This window comes from Trichechus manatus, unplaced genomic scaffold, assembly GCF_000243295.1.
Source record: "Trichechus manatus latirostris isolate Lorelei unplaced genomic scaffold, TriManLat1.0 scaffold00176, whole genome shotgun sequence".
NCBI classification, from domain to species: Eukaryota; Metazoa; Chordata; class Mammalia; order Sirenia; family Trichechidae; genus Trichechus; species Trichechus manatus.
The window spans coordinates 4445900-4464488 of NW_004444112.1; the positions used below are offsets into that span (position 1 = coordinate 4445900).

The 18589-nt window shown below is 41.7% G+C and overlaps 2 protein-coding genes across 7 annotated transcripts in view; one reads left to right on the forward strand and one right to left on the reverse strand.

Moving 5' to 3' along the window:
• LOC101350500 (zinc finger protein 772) overlaps window positions 1-18589 on the forward strand; it is a 287781-nt gene that overhangs the window by 221584 nt on the left and 47608 nt on the right. The window lies entirely within an intron of this gene.
• LOC105756806 (zinc finger protein 501-like) lies at window positions 929-17436 on the reverse strand. Of its 6 annotated transcripts, none has more exons than XM_023741282.1 (6): window positions 17358-17436; window positions 16664-16953; window positions 16008-16066; window positions 10347-10473; window positions 9811-9906; window positions 929-4388 (listed from the first exon to the last, which is right to left on the reverse strand). In XM_023741282.1, exons 2-6 carry the CDS (start codon window positions 16734-16736, stop codon window positions 2887-2889), a joined length of 1857 nt encoding a protein of 618 aa, XP_023597050.1. In that variant the 5' UTR covers window positions 16737-16953; window positions 17358-17436; the 3' UTR covers window positions 929-2886. The 6 variants fall into 6 exon arrangements, with proteins under 6 accessions (XP_023597050.1, XP_023597054.1, XP_023597053.1 ...); XM_023741286.1 differs by having other exon boundaries at window positions 16664-16904; window positions 17358-17405; XM_023741285.1 differs by lacking the exon at window positions 17358-17436 and adding an exon at window positions 17212-17332 and having other exon boundaries at window positions 16664-16904.

The window sequence follows — 18589 nt, forward strand, 5'->3', positions numbered from 1 at the left end:
TTAAAAAAATATCTTTGATATCATTGTTTTTTATACTTTGGAAATCTAAATAAAGTGGTAACAGCCAGTAGGGTAAAGCAAAATCCCTAATTTCCTTTTCTGCCATGTTTTCCATAGGTATTTTATAATCAGAACAAAACAATTATCTGTGATACGAATGTCTGTGTATCATATTTTGAATACTAGCTGTATTCAGGCATTGTGCTAAACACTTTACAAGCTGTGACCTCATGAAGTTAATAAAATTTTTAGCTTCACTTTCCTTTTTGGGGATAATACTTACCTCGTAACATTATTGTGAAATAAATGAGACAGTGTACGTAACATTCTTATCAGTGTCTCATACTTATGTTTTGTGGAAGCAAAAACATTTTGCATACGAGATAAACCAAAATAGCAGGCTCATCGGTCTTATTCTGGTTCTCAAAATAATTAAAGCCCTTAGTATTTCCTGTAAGTTGATGAAATTCCTTACAAAAATAACTTTACACCTGACATTTATAATGCTCATGTCTGAAGATGTACAATGACGTTTGTGGACATTATAATCAGGCAAGACAACTGCTATTTTCCACCACAATCAGACTAATGTAAACTTGATAACCTTGGTAATTGTATGCAATTTTCTCCCTTAAATGACTTCTTATTTGGAATTGTTTATATATACGAGTAAGCCTTTCTAAAGCCTGATTCTCTTACAAACTCTTTTAGCAAGTAAACATTTCTTGTTCCAAAATGCCTGCACCTCAGATTCACCCATATGAATCATTACTATTCACCACCCCATTTTCCAGATGAGGAAATTGAGGCTTACAGAGGTGGAGGCACTTCCACAAGTCACAGAACTCATAAATAGCAGATAGAAGATTTTCAGGAGTGTTTCAGGCTCCAAGCTCGTTGTATGAGGCGACACAGACTCCCTTGCACTCTGGCTTCTTCTTGGGTTCAGCTAATGGGGATCTTCAGCAACCTGGCAGATGGGGAGGAGGGAGGCTACTATACTGATTCCAGCTCCCTGACTGCGGTTGCTCTATACTGGATGCAAGCCTCTGTTCAAGATCACAGCTCATTTCAGGGAGGTCTGTCCATATGCCTCTTTTTCTCCTTCTGGGATCCTGTAACTGTTCTTCCCTTACTCCAACAAGCCCAGGGATGGGAACAATCTCACTCTTACTAGCATTATTCTGCATTAATTCATGGGCTTTCCTACCACCTTGACCACATCTTTGTAATAGTTCATTAAACTTTTCTTAAATTATTCTAATTACAGTATGCCATTTTTCCCCCTAGACCGTAACTGATAAAAGAACTAGGAAAAAACTTCTCTCTCATGGTACAGTCTTTGTAAGGATTTTGACTCAACAGTGCACTTGGCTAGCATTCAGTCAATTCTACCAGTGGCATTTTGATTTCTTTTAAGATGAAAAACAGACACACTTGTGTTTAAGATGAAAAACAAATACAAATACCTCTTGACAAATTCTGAGATAACCTAACCGAACAGTATCTCTTTGGAGGGTCTCATGTTCCCCCTTCAGGAAGTCCTTGATGGTCACTTCAAGTTAGGGTGACCAACACTGCCAGTTTGCCGGGAACTGAAGAATTTCCCAGGCTGCGCGACTATTGGCGCTAAAACTGGGCAAGTTCCAGGCAGACCCAGATAAATTGGTCACTCTTTAGCACACTTGTCATTTTCTCAGGTGATGGTTTAGCCACACGAGGGCAGAGAGAGAAGCTTTAGATAGCAAAATACAAAAGCTATACTGACTGAACACAATACGGGGTGGAAGGAGAAATGATTCCTGTGATTGTAACATATTTATACAGAATTTCTACTCCAAGTAGTAAGCAGACTATGAGTAGAATTCCAAAACCAAATTAAAAAATACTGCATAACTGGAATGAGTATATTTCTTCCAAAAAGGACAACAAGATCCGTATAAGTATTAGAGTTCTGTTCATTCAAAAAGTCTCATTCATTTAGGATTCAAACATGCAGGTCTCCTCTGTTGCAAAAATTAAAACAATCAAAACCACTGCTGTATTATGGCTGCTTTTAATTATTTTTATATGTGATCTTATGTTTGAGATTAAAAATGTGACTTTATAAATTAAGGCACAATCCATTTTTGTCTGTTTCTGAATGTTGCTTTATTTAAAAAGTATTAAAATATTTTAAGTTAGTAATATTATACAACTGGGTTAATAAAAACGTAGTTAGATATGCACAGATTCATGTATTTTATAAAGATAATTATAACCTGCATATTTCCAGGTGCAGACGGAGATCATTTTGCTGATACACCTCAGGAGACAGACACACACACACAAACTGTTTTAGACAACTAAGTCAATACTGATGCATAAATTAATCATATAGAAATTTTTACCATACGAAAACACTCCCTCATATCCACTCTTCACAAAATACAAGTCTTTCACAGGTTACTGCATATTATATTCCTGAATAATATAACCCTCACATGAAGGTACTGGTGCTATCAAATATTTTTGGTGAAATAATGCATGAGACTAAGGTGACAGAAATCAGGCACAGTATTTCATGATACCCGTTACCTGCTGCCATCGAGTTGATTCCGACTCAGTAACCCTACAGGACAGAGTAGAACTGCTGACCTCTTGGTTAGCAGCTGAATGCTTAACCACTGGCACCACCAGGGCTCGATTTCATGATAATTTATATTAAATTAAAAAGCTTCCCTGGTTATTTAATACGGTGATAGTTAAAAAATATAACCTGAATAGATGACTGTTACTTATAATTAAAAATCTGTAATTTTTCTAGAAAAAGCTTGGCAGTAGGTCTGGAACTTGTGTCTATTATGCTGTAAGTTTAACAGTCACGTGTTTTCACAAATTCACATATTAAAGACTTCTTTCCTGAGCATGTGTTCTCCAGTGTGCAGTGAGCTGTCCATTCTGGGAAAAGGATTTTCCACATTGATTACATTGGTATGGCTTCTCTCCTGTGTGGGTTCTCACATGAAGCCTTAGGCATGAGCTGGCAGTGAACGCTTTGCCACATTCAGTACACTGATAGGGCTTTTCCCCAGTATGACGTCTCTGATGTACAGTAAGTTCCCTATTATAGAAGAATGCTTTCCCACACTCTGTACATTCATAGGGTTTCTCTCCAGTGTGGTATCTCTCATGTTTAATAAGGAATGACTGATAGGTAAAGGATTTCCCACATTCATTGCACACAAAGGGCTTCTCACCACTATGAATTTTTATGTGATGATTAAGGGATGAATGATCCCTGTAGGCTTTCTCACATTTATTACATTTATAGGGCTTCTCTCCACTATGAATTCTCTTATGCACAGTGAGTTGTACCTTCTGGAGAAAACCTTTTCCACATTCATTACATTTGTAGCATTTCTCATCCGAATGAGTTCTAGCATGTAGAAATAGATATGAACTGGTAGTGAATCTTTTCCCACATTTATCACATTCATAGGGTTTCTCACCTGTATGAGTTCTCACATGTTGCACAAAGACTGAGATTGAAGTAAAAGCTTTCCCACATTCATTACATTCATAAGGTTTTTCTCCTGTATGGATTCTCTGATGGACAATGAGGTGTGATTTCTCAAAGTAGGATTTCCCACAATCCAAGCATTCATAGGGTTTCTCTCCAGTATGAAATTTATGATGTCTAATGAGGGAGGACTGATAGCTGAAGTTTTTTCCACACTGGTTACACTCATAAGGTTTTTCTCCAGTATGAGCTCTCTTGTGTGCAATAAGGTATGTACTCTGAGAAAAGGTTTTCCCACACTGCTTACATTCATAAGGCTTCTCGCCTGTATGAGTTTTATGATGTCTAATGAGATATGACTTCTGGCTGAACGTTTTTCCACATTGACTACAGTCATAGGACTTATCACTATTGTAAGCTTCCTCTTCTTGAGTAAAGAATGAGTTAGCATGGAATTTTTCCTCATATCCATTACTTTCAGAGGGTTTGTTCTCACTCTGAATTCCATGATGCACAGTGATGTTTGATTTCTGAATGAAGGCTTTCACACAATGATTACATTCACAGGTTTTTACTCCAGTATTAGATGTAATATGGCAGAATGACTCTGCATCTCCATCACAGTTCGATGATTTCTTTATTGCACAGTGTTTCTCATGAACAACTAAGTCAGAATTATCCTTCAAATTTTTTCCTAATGAGTCACAGTTATGAGGTTTATTGCTTGAGGAAATAAGTTCAGAGCTTAAACCAAATTGCTTTCCAATACATTTCTTGTGTATTACCTTAGTCTGTGTTTTCCTATATGTGGATGCCACTTGTGTAGAAAAACTCACGTGGTTTTCCTGTTGCCAATCTATCAGGTCATCACCTTTCCAGAATTTTTCTAAAATAGGATATAATAAACCAGTCTTTGTCAATCTTTCCACTTTATGTCAGAAATACACATCTTTAAAAATGCCTTGTTAGTTAACAATCTATTCTGCAGTATTACAGTCTCAAATGAAAATATTCCCCCTCCTCGGGCTTCTAGAAGGAAACTGCAATAGAGAAAGTGGGAGCAAGAAACTCATTTATGGATCTAAGTAACTGTTATGGATTGAATTGTGTCCCCCAAAAATACATATTGTAAATCCTAACCTCTATGTCTGTGGTTATAATCCCATTTGGGAATGAGTTGTCTTTGTTATGCTAATGAGGCAAGATTAGTGTAGGGTGTGTCTTTAATCAGTCTGAGATATAAAACAGATTAAATAAGCAAGCGAGTACGCAGAGACGGGAGATGAGAGATGCCAAGCCACATGAAGACTGCCCAGGAACAGAAGCTCAAAGAGACCAGGACCTTACTTCAGAGCCGAAAGAGAGAGAAAGTCTTCCCCGAGGGCCAGTGCCCTGAATTGGGACTTCTAGTCTTCTAAACTGTGAGAAAATAAATTTCTGTTTGTTAAAGCCACCCATTTATAGTTTTTCTGTTATAGTAGCACTAGATAACTAAGACAGTAACTTTCAGTATTTTAAAATAGTATCTTGCAATTGGTGGAGAAGATGAAAAGGAGAAAAGAACACAGGACAAAGCCGATTAAAGGGTGAACACAGAGAATGGGAAGGGCACACCAAGAGGGATGGATAAGCGGTAGGTTAGTCAGAGGAATAAGCACACAGTTAAGACAGCTGTTCTCATCAGGGGCATTTTTACTCCACAGAGGCCACCTGGCAAGATCTGGAGACTATTCTGGTTATCACAAATTGGGGATGGGAGTTGCTATTGGCATCGACTAAGTAGAAGCCAACAACGTTGCTAAACATCCGAAATTTCATAGTACGACTCCCCCAACAAAAAATGTCTGGCCCCTCAACAGTGTCAAGGTTGAAAAACCCTGGGTTAAAGGGAAATAAGAAGTAGAACAGAGTCTAGGGTCCTAAAGTACCATATGAGTATGTTAAAAACCCATTTCTTGATTTCTTCCCCTCTAACCCAGCGGGCACACCAGAAGCTAATTTATTTTTCTAAACTCCAATTTCCCGTATGTCTGTCAGATCTGTTTTGTAGCCTGGGCCCTCTAAACCCAATCCAAACCACAACTGGGACATATCTACAACCAATGATTCAACTTTTTCATCTTGTTCTGTTCCTTTTCACATAGACTTACAGACACATACCAGATGCACAAAGCAAAACTGGGATCAGAGGGGTCAACCATCTTTTTTCCAGTATCTGGTTTATTATGGTGCTTTGACTGATAGACCATTATCTTATTCAATAACTGTTTGGGGACACAGAACCTTACCTGTTCTTTGAATCTCAGATTTAGTATTCCTTCCACTGTTACCTTGCTTCTGATCATGGGCACTATTCTCTTCTATAACTTGCCCTTTGTCAACAATGCTCAATTTCTTGATCTCTACTTTCCCTCAACTGGGGACATTAAGGATAAGACCCCAGACCCTGTAACTAAAACTTTACCAGCATTTCCTTTTACAAGTGTTTCTACTAACCCTGTATAATATAAAAAAAAATTTCATTTTTAAGTGCTGAAATTTTAAATATTCAATGTAGATAGCTACGTCAAATCTAAATTACAATCTTAACTATTTAAGACATTTAAGATCCTGTTATGTCCTCTTAATTACCTCTGCTGGTCATAAATACGCTTGAGAAATGAGTGTAGACACTGGGATCCCTCTCAGTGGCCTCCACACTGATAAATAAATCATTTCATACAAGCCAATTACAAACTCAGAACAGTCAAGAATAACTCACAGAATTAAAATTAAGGGAGAGAAATAATTCTCCCACATTAACAGGGGGAATAAGAAAATATAATAGGTTTTGAGTTTTAATTACATAGGAATGATATGGGATGGGTTTTCATGGATGGGACAAAGTAATAAGGCATGAATTAATCAAAGACAAATTCAGCAAAGAATTTCACATGTATGAAACTTCATAAGGAAAATTGTAGATATGGTGCCATTTGGGGATGAGAAGGGAGAAATCATTCTGGAAAGGCAGAACAGGGCCTTGTTATGAAGGTTAATGAAAGAAAAGGACTATAAGGACTTACAACAGGGAGTACTTTTGAGTTTTGTATTGTCAGGAAGTTCTCAATAAATGGCATGGCTTAGAATGGTGGTTTCTAAACTGTGCTACTAAGCTTTTGACCCCAGCAATGCTGAAGACAGTGCCTTGGCAGTTACCACTGGGCACTGCCCAAAGAAGGAGTCCACAAAGCTTTAGGGCTCCCAACCAGGTTTCAACTAGGGCAACTCCACCTTTATCTGCAAGGTAGCAGAGTAGAGGGACTGGAACCAAACCGCTGAGGTTTAAATCCCAGTGCCTCTACATACTTACTAGCTCAGTGACTCTGGGCATGTTACTTATCCTCTATGTCTCAGTTTCCTCATCTGTAAAGTAGACATACAACACTATCTATCGCATAGTGTTTTGTAAAGTTAAAATGAGTTAGTACACATAAAGCAATGGAAACTCCAGCTTGCCCACAGTGAACATTCTGAGTATGGTTAGCCCCCATAAAATCTGTTGCCATCGAGTCGATTCTGACTCATAGCCACCCTAGAGGACAGAGTAGAATTGCCTAGGCTGTAAATTTTTATGGAAGCAGACTGCCACAATTTTCTCCTGTGGAGTCACTGATAGGTTCAAACCGCCAACCTTTTGGTAGCAGCCAAGTGCTTAACCACTGCGCTACCAAGCCTCCTATACAGTTAGCCCAGTGTTGCATATTCCTAAATGAGGCAATGCCAGGTAAGACTTCATATGGAAAAGATGTCTCAGGCCTAAAAAACAGTTTGAAACTACATTAAGAGAGAGATCTAGAAGGGGTGTCTGAGATAAACTGTCAGAAAGACAGGGCTCAGTAAGCACAAGATTTATACCAATCCGGATATCAGGGTATATATGATCAGCCTTGGGCAACATCACTGGACACTGAGGACACGGAGAATATAAGAAATTTTAGCATGGAAACAAACTGAAGTAAACATGGGGAGAAAGGACAAATGGAAAACTTAGATGAGAATCAAGATGATTCTGTGGTTGCCAGGCTTAGGCAACCCAGAAGTGGAGGAGGAAATCATAAGAGTGAGCGCTGTTTTCTGGAAGGTTAAGTGAGGCAGGGGGGCCATTCTATAACCAGAGAAAAGACGGGACTGGATTTCACATACGTCAGTAAGATAAGGGAAGAAAAGTGAGAGCAAATGCCACATAATAACAGCCTAAGCTGTCAAAATGATTGTTTTCATCTGTTCATTCACTTAACAAATATATGAGCATCTACTATGTACCAGGAACTACACACAGGGAATAAATAATTAGGAGAAAATTCAAATTAAGGTCTATGTCCTTTTGGAGGTAGAAATTGAGTTGGTGAGGCATACATGATGAAATAACCATGCAAATATGGATACAAATAATGAAGGAAAGGTTCTCACCCAGATTGGTGGTCCAGGAAGGCTTCCCTGAGGAAGTGCTATTTGTGAAGAGATGGAAGAATAAGCATTCGTGGGTCAAGTGGGTGGTGGAAAGGCCCTGTGGCAGGTGGAAGAGGAAGTAAAAAGAAAAGTGGTGCAAGATAAAAGGTAGTGAGTTAGGCATGTTGCTGACCAGGTTAGGCTATATGTGCCATGTTAAAGAGTTTAGTTTTTATCCCAAGAGCTAAGGGGAGTCGTGGAACAATTTTAAGGAAAGATGGGGGATGTGGAATCCATGTTCAAATCTGGTTTTACTGTGGAGAATGGATTGAGGGGAAATGAGGATAAAAGGAGACCCATTTAGAAAGTTAAGGCCGAATTTGAGGTACTAGATGACAGTAGCATGGTTTACGGAGGAAGTAGCAAATTAGAGGAGTGGACAGATTTGCAAGGCATTTAAGAGGTACAAATGACACAATTCTACATCTAATTGTACATGTGGGATGAGGAGAGTGAGGGAACAAGGAAGAGTGGAGGGCTTCTGGCTTGGGTAATGACACACTGCCATTTACTGAAAAAGAGAAAACTAAAAGTGGAACAACACCTGTGAATGGTGGGGAGAATATTATCTTATTTAGGTAAGGGGGATTCCAAAGTATCTTTGAAACATCCCACTGGGTATGGCAAAAAGGCAATCGAGTTTGAAACTTCAAGGAGAGGTCGAGACAGGAAGGTAACTGAAGATAAGGTTGCAGATTAGGCCCAGGGAGACCAGAGAGTCAGAAATAAAAAGGACCTGGGACAAAGTCTACAGAAATTTCAAAACTGAGTGGGTGGCTAGAGGTGGCTGAGCCAGTGAATTAAAACAAACAAAAACAGAGAGGAAGGAGAAAACAAAGAAAGAGGTTACAGAAGCCAAGAAAAGATAGTATTTCAAGGACAGAATGGTTAACACAGTTAAGTTCTGCTGATGGCCTAGGAAGACAAAGACAAGATTATATTGTGAAAAGAGTTGCTGCTGATCTTGGCAAGAGCAGCTTTAAGCGTGGCACATCGCAGCAAGGAGGTTCACAGGGCAAAGCAGAGGTTTGGGAGGTGAAGGCGACACACCAAAGAAGAGGTGGAAACACTATACAGAAAGAAAAACAGCCCCAAGCGGCTCCTTGGTTAACAGCAGAGAAGGAAGGGAAAACCAAAGAAGTGAAGGTTGGAGAAGCCCACGGAGACGTAGGTAAGATCATGGTGGTGACATCTGCTACTCAAGTGGAAGTGAGAGGCCATCTCAAGAAGGGTGAGGGCAACAAAAGCACATGCACAAGGAAAGCAGCTGGTAAGCAGGGATGTCAAAAGCTGAGAGACTAGATGGGGAGGAGAGCAGCGACTACTTAAGTGAGATTCCGGGGATCAACAAGAGGCAAAGTAAGACAGGAATTCCTTGAAAGTGTACATGTGAGGCCTTATATCTGAAAGGAGGGACATGGAAGGAATTAGAAAGAGCAAGACTGGCAAATAGATGTTGAAAGGTAGAACACAGCTACAAAAGCTTGAACACATAAGAGAGGAAAGGACAGTGATGAAGACACCTGGGAAAGGGAGACTAATGAAGAAACAGTCACCAATGATGTAGGCAGGGCTGGGAGACAGCATACAGGAAAGAGGTGCATTTCGTCCTTCAGACCTCAAAAAGCTGGAGACAGAAGTCAGGAAGAATGACATCTGAAGGTGTCGTTCTTGTATTTGGCACTCTTATTGAGTCACGTTTGGCGTTTTTCAGAGGTCTGGGCCTTTGGAACTACTTTTCTAAAGCACCAACCCCTCATATGAAAACTGTGATCTTACTTCCACTGTCTCTCGGCTGCCAGTTTCTAAGAACTCACCTCGACAACTCCTCCTTGGTGGTGCTCCCTCCTCTGTCCAGGGCTCCTCACCTTGTTCCAACTTAAAGATCACATCTGGCTTGGTGTACTGACACCCTGTTCATGGGAAATGACAGTTTTGGTGAAATGTGCTTTGCTAAACTCTTTAAAATTTATGGTCTCGTTAATACTAGGAGATAGATTTCCAAAGACATGTGAAACAGAGTAGTTAGGAATTTGCTTAAAATCACCTGGCAGGTAAGAGCTAGGTTAGGAAGACAGCCCAGATGAAGCAAACTCCTGGGCCCACACTCCTGACCACAACTCAACACTGGTACAAAGGAGGCAAAACAGGCTGTCCATTTATAATTTACTTGAGACCACTCAATTGTGAGCCATGAAACATACCTATCAGCAAAAAAAGATCAAAAATCTTTAACCCTCAAAACTCAAGGACAACACCATTAAGCATCCTAAGGGTGTCCCAGCTTTGGACACGTGAGACAGGAAAGGCCTCAAGTGGGCTGGGCTCTGAGTCCAAGGGGAGCTGCCCTTACCCACAGACAGCAGGTTCCCGTAGGTCTCCAGCATCACGTCTCTGTAGAGGACCCTCTGAGTTGGGGCCAGCTGCTCCCACTCCCTCCGAGTGAATCTCACAGCCACATCCATAAACGTGACTGAGGCCTACAACAACATAGCCTTCAGTCTCAAGTTATCCACTTTTAATTGTGTAGAAATTAATTATTATAAACCTGAATTCTACAATTCTCTCTTAGTTGAAATTACAGTTGAAGCCAGACACCATAAGTTCCAATAGCAGGAACAATTATTGTTGTTATTAGGTGCTGTCAAGTTGATTTCAAGTCATAGCGATCCCACACGGCAGAGCAGAGCTGCCCCATGAGGTTTTCTACGCTGTAATCTTTAGAGGAGCAGATCGCCAGGTCCTTCTCCCAAGGAGCTCCTGAGTGGGTTCAAACTGCCAGCCTTACGGTTAGCAGCTGAGTGCTTAACCGTTGCATCGTGGGACTCCTTCAGGAACAATTAGAGGATGAGAAATTGTTGACAAATACACAGCACTGATCTGGCTATTACATCTTTAGAGATAATAGCAAAAATGGAGAATATGTGCAAGTCTGACCACTTGAAGCCACTGAAAAAATATATATTAGACAGAGGATAGGTGTTCCTTAGCAGATTTATTCTGTACCATGTCATCATTAAATTAAATCCTGGTTAGTTTGTTTGTAAGAAATTCCACTCTAGCTTAGTGGGTTTTTTTGTCTTTGTTTTCTGCTACAATGGTTTACAGGCATACAATCCTTCAACTCAAGCTATGACTCTTGCTTTTTGTTGTGAAAAGCTATTTCCTTATTTTTTCTTAAACAAACTTGAACTTACTCAACATTCTGGTAACATTTAAATCATTTACTATGACTGCTCTGATCTTACAATTATCCAAACTAGCTGTATAAAAAGGAGCCCTGCTGGTGCAAAGTTAAGCCCTTGGCTGCTAACCTAAAGGTTAGTGGTTTGAACCCAACCAGCAGCTCCACAAGAGGAAGACCTGGTAATCTGCTCCCATAAAGATTACAGCCTAGAAAGCACTATGGGGCAGTTCTACTCAGTCACATGGAGTCAATATGAGTTGGAATCAATTTGACAGCACCTAACAACAGCCGTATAAAACTCATGTAAATTGTCTTAGAAGTCAACATGATACATCATATATAAAACAAAAAACCAAACTCATTGCTGTCGAGTTGATTTCAACTCATAACGACCCTACAGGACAGAGAACTGCCCCACAGGGTTTCCAAGGAGTGGACGGGGGATTTGAACTTCCAATCATTTGGTTACCAGTCCATCTCTTAATCACTGCACCACCAGGGCTCCACACATAGTGCTACTTATATACTTAACTATGTGAATGAACCAAAAATTATAATAGAAATACCCTGCTGTGCAGTCACACACTAAAATGCATATATATCCAGTGTCTACTATGGACCAAAAAGGTAGAATGAACAGAACTGTGCAGACGCCAGATGTGGGGAGGGTGAAAAGAAAAAGGAGATATGGCTGCAAGGTGTCTGGCTTGGGCAACTAGGCAGAAGGTAGTGGGATTCAAAGATGTTTTCCAGGTACCTCAAATATGTCTAAAGCTAAACACATCCCTTAGCCCTTTCCACCTTCCCTCCTCAAACCCAAGCATTATGGGAATTTTCTAGAGATAAAACAGAATGTTATGCAGCCAGTAAAAAGAACAAGTGTGCTTTATCTCACTCAACCTCAAGGATGGCCAAGATGTATTGTTAAATGAAAAAAAAGTAAAAACAAATGGTGACTAGGAAAACAAAGATCCACCCTCTGAGAAGCAATATAGTAAAATGGTTAAAGTCATGGATTCCAGAGTCAGAATACCTGGACTCCCATTCCTGTTCCCACACTTACCAACCCTGCAACTTTGGGCAAATTTCTTAACCTTTCTGTGCCTTAGTTTCCTAATCTGTAAAACTAGAATAGCGGTACCTACCCACATAGAGTTGTGATGGTTAAGAGCTGATATATATAAAGCACTCAGAATAATGGCTGATTCATAGTGATACTATATGCTTGCTTGCTCTTTTGATTATTATAAGGAGCTCAGATGGTGTAACAGTTAAGCGCTCAGCTGCTAACTGAAGGGGTGGCAGTTCAAACTCACCCAGCGGCTCTGTGGGAGAAGAGACCTGGTGATCTGCTCATGTAAAGATTACAGCCTAGAAAACCCTATGGGGCAGTTTTACTCTGTCACATGGGGTCACTATGAGTCGGAATCGACTCAGTGGCACCACCACCACCAACATGATTATTATGGGAGCATCTGCACAACCATGGACATGGCCACATGCATACAGGCTCAATGTGCATGAATATAGGGAGGGTGTAGAAGTATGAGCAGAGGGTAATGGCCATGAGAAACATTCAGCCTGGATACATGGATTTGGAGGTCCTCTGTAGACCACCACCACCAAAATGCTTTGAGAGGGAATTAAGTCATAGGTGAGAAAATCAATGGCCAGAGATGGATCCTGGAAAGCAAAAATGTTTAAGAGATGGATGGAAGACACAGAGCCTATGCAAACGAAGTGCAGGAAACCACAGGAGCCAGGAGAGGACTTCTAAGTCAGAGAAGTGAACAGCAGTACACAGGCCCAACAAGTGGGTGAAGGGCAAAAGGGACCCTTCTGAGAATTGCCCAAGTCCAGTAACAGTGGTGGAAGACATTCTGGTCATCTGTGGAGTGAAAGGGACACGGAGGACGTGGAGACAGAAACCTTACACAACATATTCATGAGGTGTATCTGTGAGAGAAAGAAGAGAGAGAAAGAAAGGGCAGAGCTTGATGGGCAGGCAGGGTGGAAAGAGGCTGTGTTGAGACTGGAGGACTGAAAACAGCTATAGATTATGTGGAGTCGATCAAAAAGGAGACGTTGAAGACCAAACAATGGGGGTGTAAAAGAAGTCCTAGACAAGTTGGGAGGAAAAGTGGTCAATAAAAGAGGGAAAGGGGCATGCTGGAAGATGACAGACCCCTTCTCCTCTGAGGTTCTAACAAGGCCCACAGAGCTTTGGTATTCTACATACAAACCTTCCCTGGAGAACACAACTCCAAACAATCAGCAGACTACCCTCAGTTATATACCCCTTTCTGAGAAATACTTGTAGAGCTCTTTGTAGAAGACTTTAGGCCTTCCAATCCTCCAGATAATTGAGGATTTCTATTCCAGTATCAACCCAAACCACCAGAGAGCCATGTCTTTGGACTATACCACTTTGTCTGTTTTCTCAGTCATTTTTTTGGCTTTGTGGTGAGGATCTAAAATTGCCATGTAAAATCTGATGTGGAATTACTTACCTTTCTGCTGTTTCATCTAGATGAGGCCCTACTTAAAATATTCATTTGTTATTTTATCTTTCTTTGGTTTATACCCAATCTCCAACAACTTACTCCATGAGACACTGTCCTGGCCACCAGGATCTCTACATGAACTCACTTGACATAGTCAGTTTTCCTGGAAACTCACATTCTAGCTGGAGAGACAACCAAACAAATTTTAAGAGATCAGTACTATGAAAAAAACAGAACAGTGTTCTCGCCAGCAATCCAGAGAAAAATTTAGATAAAGTAATGTGAACAGGCTTCTCTGAGGAAAGACACCTAAGCTGAGACTTAACTGATGAGAAGGGGAACAGCTATGGGAGGATCTGGGGGAACAGCAGTCCCAGCAGAGGGAACAGAGTGCAAAAGCCCTGAGGTGGGAATGAGCCTGGTCTGTTCAAAGAACAAGGCCAGTGTGGCTAGAGCGTAGCAAGCTAGACAAAACGGTAAGCGATGAAGTCAGAGGCAGGCAGCTATTCAGTGGCAAGGCTGGGCAGGGAGGCTGTGTTTATTATCCAGGTGATAGAAAATCAGTAGAAAGAGAAGAGTTTAATCTATTTCTAAAATATGACTTGGACTGTTGTGTGGAGAGTGAATTGTTGCAGGCTAGAAGGTATGCATCAGGGTTGTATCCTTTTACCATACTTATTCAGTCTGTATGCTGAGCAAATAATCCCAGAAGCTAGGCTATATGAAGAAGAACACAGCATCAGGATTGGTGGAAGATTCATTAACAGCCTGCGATATGCAGATGACACAACACTGCTTGCTGAAGGCCAACAGGACTTGAAGCACTTACTAATGAAGATCAAAGACTACTGCCTCCAGTATGGATTATATTTCAATATAAAAAAAACAAAATCCTCACAACTGGACCAATAAGCAACATCATGATAAACAGAGAAAAGATTGAAGTTGTAAAGGATTTCGTTTTACCTGGATCCACAATCACCGCCCATGGAAGCAGCAACCAGGAAATCAAACGACATATTGCATTGGGCAAATGTGCTGCAAAAGACCCCTTTAAAATGTTAAAAAGCAAAGATGTCACTCTGAGGACTAAGGGTGCGCCTGACCCAAGCCATGATATTTTCAACTGCCTCATATGCATGCGAAAGCTGGACAATGAATAAGGAAGACCAAAGAAGAATTGATGACTTTGAATTGTAGTGCTGGCAAAGAATATTGAATATACCATGAACTGCCAGAAGAATGAACAAGTCTGTCTTGGAAGAAATACAACCAGACTGCTCCTTGGAAGCGAGGATGGCGAGACTTCGTCTCACGTAGTTTGGAGGGACAAGCTCCTGGTGAAGGACATCATGTTTGGTAAAGTAGAGAGTAAAAAAGAGGAAGACCCTTGATGAGATGGACTGACACAGTGGCTGCAACAATGGGCTCAAGCATAACAATTGTGAGGATGGTGCAGAACCAGCAGTGCTTTGTTCTGGTGTACGCAGGACTGCTATGAATTGAAACCGGCTCGATGGCACCTAACAACAACGAGAATGCTGGGACAATGGCTAAGTGCTCAGCTGCTAACCAAAAGATTGCTGGTTCAAACCCACGCAGTGGCTCTGTGAGAGGAAGACCTGGCAATCTGCTCCCCTCAAGATTACAGCCTAGAAAACCCTGTGGGGCAGTTTTCCTCTGTCACATGGGGTCGCTATTGAGTCAAAATAGACTCAACACCGCCTAACAACAACAAAATAAAAACATGAGAAATGTTTGGGAGGCTGCTGCAGTGGTCAAGACAAAAGGTGGAGCAGGCTTGGGCCAGGCAGCTAGCAGTGAAGATGGGGAGAAGCAGACACATTCGTGAAGTTCAGGGGAAAGAACCAACAGGGCCTGCTGAGTGACTGATGTGAGGGAAAGGGATATTCAAAGATGACTCCTTGATGTTATTCCTTAAAATGAGGAAGACTGTGGGGAGGAACAAGCTGGAATGCAGAACATCAGACCTATATGTCAGGATAGCTCCACAGGCTCCGAGGACTTGGGACTCAGTTTTTTAATACACAGCGCAAATCTCACACTGGACTATTTCCCATTTGCTTTGGCATTCAACATTCCAACCAAATTGGTACGTTCACTTTAATTAAATGGACAAGATAATGTAATCTGTGTATCAACATTACATGGCACCACAGCCAACATACCTCAATCTCTCCATTATTTTCCTGTATCATGACTCTTACTGATTTACTTTTTCAATTTAGCTGTGGCTTCTCAAAAGTCATAAAAAATCCACTGAAGAATAAAGGAGAGTAACAAGAAATAAATCAAGTCTCACCTGGGACTTGGTCCTTTCAAGGTCTTCTTGGGAAAGGGCAAAGTCCAGAGAAAGCGGAGCTAGGGAAAATGAAGGAGCCGTAAGAAAGTAAACTTAAACCTGCCTACAACCAGCTGTTGTAAAAAACACCCCCACGCTGGCTGATGTGACTCCACCACGACAAACTAGCATTCAGATACCACCTGATAGAATCCATCACTACTGCACAGGTCCCGTGAAAAAATGCCTAACCTGAATCAGTCGATAAGGAAACATCAGACAATCCAATCTGAGACACATACACAAATGTGGCAAAATGTAACTAACTGGTGATTCTAGGGGGAAAAAGTAAACAGATTTTCATTTAACTATTGTTGAAACTTCGGGGAAGATATGCATTTTTCAAAATTAAAACTGGCCCTCAAAACCTTGAAAATATATGAAATAGAAAATATATTAGTGATTGTCATCACCATTACTGTTATTTTGCAAATACACAAAAAGCTTGGGCTCTTAAGTTAGACTTTATTTTTGGTTCAGTGATGGCGAAGAGCTCAAGAAATTTCCTTAGGCGTGGCTATTGCCACTGACCAGCCAACTTCCTCTTTCCTGTCTTGGCTTCTTTTTCCTGGGGATACAGTGCACACCCATCCCCTCCTTCCTTGAGTTATTCTTACCTGGCTCATCCAACATTTGAGCCAAACTCTTCATCGCTTCACAGTTGCTCATGTTCTCAGTGGGTAGAGACATACCACAGAAATCTTCCTTTGCTCGGGCACCAAGGTCAAGGTCGGATACAGGCCCAAAGGCCCTGAAGTGCTTCCTGCGGCGCCAGGCTCTGCTCTCAGGGTACAGGAGTCAGCTCTCCAGTCAGGAGGCTGCTCCGGGCGTCACAGGAGTCATGGCTTTTTCTGTGGACTGAGGAACAAATTCCTGTTTGCTGGAGACTTGAGAACTCAATGACTCACTAGGAAGAGGTCAAAGAAACAGCCAAAATGAGAGAAAGGAACAGAACCAGGTGTGGGGGCGAGCGCCCTCAGCAGCGCGGCCCTCGGAGGGCGACCATGAGGTGACCACGCGGTTCGGCGCCGCCCGGGGCCTGGCCCGACACTGAGACCCACCGGCTCGCGTGGGAAACGCCGCGCAAACGCCTTAGCGCCGCGGATTGGGGGGATGTCCCGGAAGTCCGTGCTCGCCACCAACCGCGGGATCCCGCTCCACTCACCGCAGAACCTTCTAGCCATCGAGCCCTGAGGGGTGAGAATCGGTCCCACCGTCCACACCTCGCCCCGACACACACCCCACCCAGACACAAGCCCTAAACGGACGTACGCCCCGCCCCCGGCGCAAGTCCCAAACGCCCTGACTCACCAACCGAGGCCAGAAAACGGACGGCCGCGGCGGCGAAGAGCGCGTGCGCAGACCGGACGCGCGGCCAACCCTCTCTGGGAGATGATAGTTTCCGTGGTGGTCCGTGCGCGCGCGCGCGCGGAGGAGAGGCGACCGAGGGAGCAAAGATCACGGCGGTGACATCCCCAGATTTCGGAAAATCTGAGTTGAAAGCTAGAAAACGGAATCTCGCTAACATAAAAAATAAGTACAAGTGAAAACAAAACAAAAACCGGAAAGATTTCTTTTTAATATCGAATTGGGCAATGCAGGTGGTATACACGAACTGTAGGAATGTCAGAAAATCTACAGCAGAAATTTAAAAATGGGTAATGACTTCTGATTCCTGTCGCCGAACGTGACCACTATTTTCATTTGTTGTACTCCCTTTCCCACGACTTAATCTACATTTTAATGTGTGTTGGTTCATCATAGGAGCCCTGGTGGCGCAGTTAACAGCTGGGCTGCTAACCAAAGGTTGGCGGTTCGAATACACTAGCTCCTCCTTGGAAACTCTATGGGGCAGTTCTAGTCTGTCCTATGGGGTCACTATGAGTCGGAATTGACTCGACAGTAACGTGTTTTTAGTTTGGTTTATTATGATTGGCTCATTTATTTGAAAGAATCTTAGACTTTATTTTGTTTCCCTTGCATGCATTTTAAGGGGTTTTTATATACATCGAAAATAAGATCATAATTATGTTGTTTGGTAAACATTTTTTAAAACTCATTCCATCTTGTTCTCTAGTTTTAAAAAATAAACTTTCTATCACTACCTTAACCAGCAACATAAATAAGCTGGAAAATTAAATAAAAAATAGATCCAATTCAGAAGAAAGCTGTAAAGATATAAAATACATAGAAATAAAAGGATTAGTTTAAATAATAAATTAGGGAAGCACACTTACAGGACATATGACAAATGGCAACGCAATGTCTACTCTACCCGTCTACCCGTTGTCATCCAGTGGATTCCAACTCAGCGACCCTATAGGGCAGAGTAGAACTGCTTCACGGGGTTTCCAAGGCTATAATATTTACATAGGAAACCCTGGTGGCGTAGTGGTTAAGAGCTACGACTGCTAACCAAAAAGATGGCAGTTCGTAATCCACGAGGCGCCCGTGGGAAACCTTATGTTCTACTCTGCCCCATGGGGTCGCAATCAGTCGGAATTCACACAAGGGCAACGGTTTTTTTAAAAAAATATATATAT